Genomic DNA, 3,561 nt, shown 5'->3' with positions numbered 1-3,561 from the left:
TATAAAAAGGCCCCACTTACCAGAAAGCGCCGAGCACCCACCCTCTGAAAATCAGGCCCATTCAGATTAATGATTGCGTGTGCATGAAGTGAGACTAGTTTAAAATCTTGGCCCCAAGTTTCCTTAAATTAAGAAGTAGTGGGACAGCAACTTCCTTCTCAAGTGTCAGATCACAGTTCCTCCATCCGCCAATTTCAGAAAACCAGTTTCATGGAGTTCTCTATGCACTAAGTATTTATTTCAAAGACATTAAAAACAAAAAAACAAAAAACCAACAACAACCCCCAAGAGGGAGTCCTTCGGAGGTTCAGTATTTACAAGCAGTGAAGACATACAGTCGATATATAAATATATGGATTACAACCAAGAATCCAAGGTGCATGAAGCGCTAGTGTTGTGGAGAAAGCCACCCTTAGAACCAGCACACTTTCAGCCGGTTAGCAGTTACTAGAATTCCTGTGACTGGCCATCTTTCAGTCCTTGCTTAGGCACCTTTGTGGTCTTGGGAACAAGAGCAGGAAGGATGTTGGGCATAACTCCTCCTTCAGCAATGGTCACACCTGCAAACAGCTTGTTCAGCTCTTCGTCGTTCCGCACGGCCAGCTGGATGTGTCGTGGCCCAATCCTGCCTTTCTTGTTTTCATAGGCAGCATTTCCTGACAGTTCCAATATCTCAGCCGTCAGATATTCCAGCACAGCCGCCAGGTAGACCGGAGCACCAGCACCTATTCTCTCAGCATAGTTCCCTCTTTTGAGAAGTCGGTGGACACGACCCACCGGGAATTGCAGGCCAGCCTTTGCTGACTTTGTTTTTCTTGGTAGAAGTGTAGGTTTTGCAGCCACCACATTTTTCTTTCCACGTCCAGACATCCTAACATCAATCTAGTGTAGAAAAGGAGGTGAGGGGCAAGTAAGAGCAACCATTAGCCAGAGGCTGGTCTACACTAGAAACTTAGGTTGGCTTAACTGTGCTGCTCAGGGGTGTGAAAAATCCACACCCCTGAGTGGCATAGTTATGCCTCCTGAAGTCCCCATATAGACAGCCCTAGGTTTATGGAAGAATTCTTTCATTGACTAAGCTCCTGCCTCTTGGGGATGTGGATTATCTACGCCAACAGGAGAACCCCTGGGCAAGGGTAGATTATGGTTTTGTGGGACCCCAGGCCAGAGCAGTGGGAGCCCCTTCCCACCCCTTCTGCTTGCAGGATAAGTCCCCGCACCATGACCCCACTCCTCAGCAGGAGAGGGGCAAGCCCCCATGCCCCAACCCCACTCCCCGGCAGGAGTGCTGGGTGGGCAGAGAAGGTCAGGGTGCCCATTTTTCTAGGGGCCCCATTAGCTAATCTGCCACTGGGCATAGGAAGGGTCTACAGTTAAGCATTATAGTGGCATTGCTGTAGCATTTTAAGTGTAGACAAGCCCCAGGATGTCATTATAGTATCCAAGTGTTTCTTAAGCTATAAAGAAGCAGGCGCAATAATATGGTGGCAAGATTACATTCACCTTCCCACCTTTATTTGTTCTCTTTAGGAGGAAGGTCCTGATTTTAAGAGGCCAACTTATTAGCTGTAGTTTATCAAGTGAAATGCCTCACTCTCTCTTCTGAAGAAGGAGCCTGTTTGAGTCAGGCAGCTGGTTAGAAGTCCGGTGAAGGAAAAACCGCAGCCCATCAAGAGTCTCCAGTAAATTCAGATGTCAGGTAGAAAAAGCAATGAAATTTTTTCCTGCTGTCCAGAGAGAGAAGTGTTGTCGAGGCTCAGGGTCTTAGACCCAAGATATCTGCTTCTGAAAGAACAGGCGAGGCCCCTTTCTAAGAGGAACGGTCAAATTGGTCAAGAGGTAGAATACATACATTAAGGCTTTACACATTCAGGATTCTTACAGCTTTGAGAAGCTCTGCATGAAGACTGTGTTAAGAGCCTCTCCTACAACACTGGGGACCCCAGGCAGGAAAACTAAGCAGTTTCACCAAATCTGCCCCAAACACACAAACTGTAAAGCAACTGCAAGACAGAAGGATTTTAGAATTTTCTTATGTTGTAGAAGCCCCTTGAAGTGAATTTTGCGATCTTGGAATAAGGGGACTTCAATACAGTTTGAAGCTTTTTAAAAAAAAAAAAGCCATTAAGTTAGTAGTAACTCCTACTGTTCAACATATGCACCTTATTATTAGGTAGCTAGAGAGCGGTAGCTAGGTTTCAGTACAGTTATTTCCAGGATTTGGTAGGGAAGGGGAGCCACTATGATTATTAGAGAATCAAGATGTAGGAGTAGTGAAAGTTTTCTATTTACAGTTGGTGATAGTTGAGTAGGGTGCCAGATGCAAAGCAAGAGGAGTTTAGGCAGAGGGTTCAGAAGTTGAACAGCAATGTCTTCAGGAGATAAGACCTTACCTCATATCATGATTACAGAGAAGCTAAACTAGTGACTTACACAGAATAGAAACAGTAACAGCAACTGAAGTTATTCCGTTTAGAAACCTGCCTTGCACTACATGTCAAATACAGCTACTTAAGGTCTACTTAAACTAAAATTCATAGATCATTACAGAAGACACTTCCCCCCCTAAAATAAGGTATACTTTCCCTTGTGAGAAACAAACACACTTTTACCTTAACCAAATCCTTTACTTATTCTCCTATCTAGGAACACTACTTTCTGAATCTAACAGATTCCTCTTCTTATAGAAACTACTCTTTAAACCCTTCAGTAATAGCCACTCATTAGCAGTGTCTACTCCAGATTGTTTGAGCCCCACCTGGATTATTGATGATTCAGTTACACACGCACACACCCCAAAAAGATTAACTTGATTGTAGGGAGAAGAGAAAAACAGCATAAACACCTGAGAGGTTGAGGATGTTTCTCTATTAGTTGATGAGTTAGGTAAGCCTTGATCCACAAAGCCTTAGTTAGGTGCCTAGGCAATGAATGGGGAGAGATAGGTGCCTCAGAATGCAGTCCACAGAAGCCAGCACACTCGTAGGTGGGGAGCCACCTACACTAAGCAATGGGAGCGATTGATGGGTGTGTTAAGCCCTGCCCCTCTCACAGAGATAGGTGCCTCCTTGTAGCCTGGATTTAGGCACCTATCTCTGCTGGCGATCCACAACAGGAACCCCTCTCCTGCAGTCAGGTGGCTAAGCCATTTCTTGTGAGAATGAGCTAGGGAAGTCCTTAATTCAATTCAGAACAATCTTATAACTTTTAGCCCATGAACCTTTGACAGGGGAGACTTTGGTTCAATTCCCCCCCTACCCTAGAGAGGGCAGAAGGATTTGAACAGGAAGAGGCTACCTCCTGGGAACGGTGCTCTAATGACCGAGCTGCGTGACATTCTGATGCAGGGCTCCCACAGTCTCTGCTGTTGCAGCTGTTCCACTCTGCATAAATATTAAAGAGTGTCTGGAGCTTCAGCACTGCATTCTGGGGCCCTCTGCCTCCAGGAGGTGCCCTAGGCAACAGGCTATGGCATTGTTATTTTTTCCTCACTCCCTCTCCTCCAATGACTATTTAAATATGTATACACAGTGGTACAGTTCCACCAGAAGATATTGAGGG

The 3,561-nt window shown here is 45.4% G+C and overlaps 1 protein-coding gene across 1 annotated transcript; it reads right to left on the bottom strand.

Annotated features, from left to right (window-relative positions):
* Nucleotides 1-447: 447 nt before the first annotated feature.
* Nucleotides 448-870, bottom strand: LOC144258965 (histone H2A-like). Its single transcript, XM_077807110.1, has one exon. It carries the CDS (start codon nt 868-870, stop codon nt 448-450), a length of 423 nt encoding a protein of 140 aa, XP_077663236.1.
* Nucleotides 871-3,561: the final 2,691 nt, after the last annotated feature.

The sequence above is a fragment of the Eretmochelys imbricata genome, chromosome 1, assembly GCF_965152235.1.
Source record: "Eretmochelys imbricata isolate rEreImb1 chromosome 1, rEreImb1.hap1, whole genome shotgun sequence".
In the NCBI taxonomy this organism is placed as follows: domain Eukaryota; kingdom Metazoa; phylum Chordata; order Testudines; family Cheloniidae; genus Eretmochelys; species Eretmochelys imbricata.
Note: the sequence above shows the minus strand (reverse complement) of the source record. Positions and strands in the feature narration are given on the sequence as shown.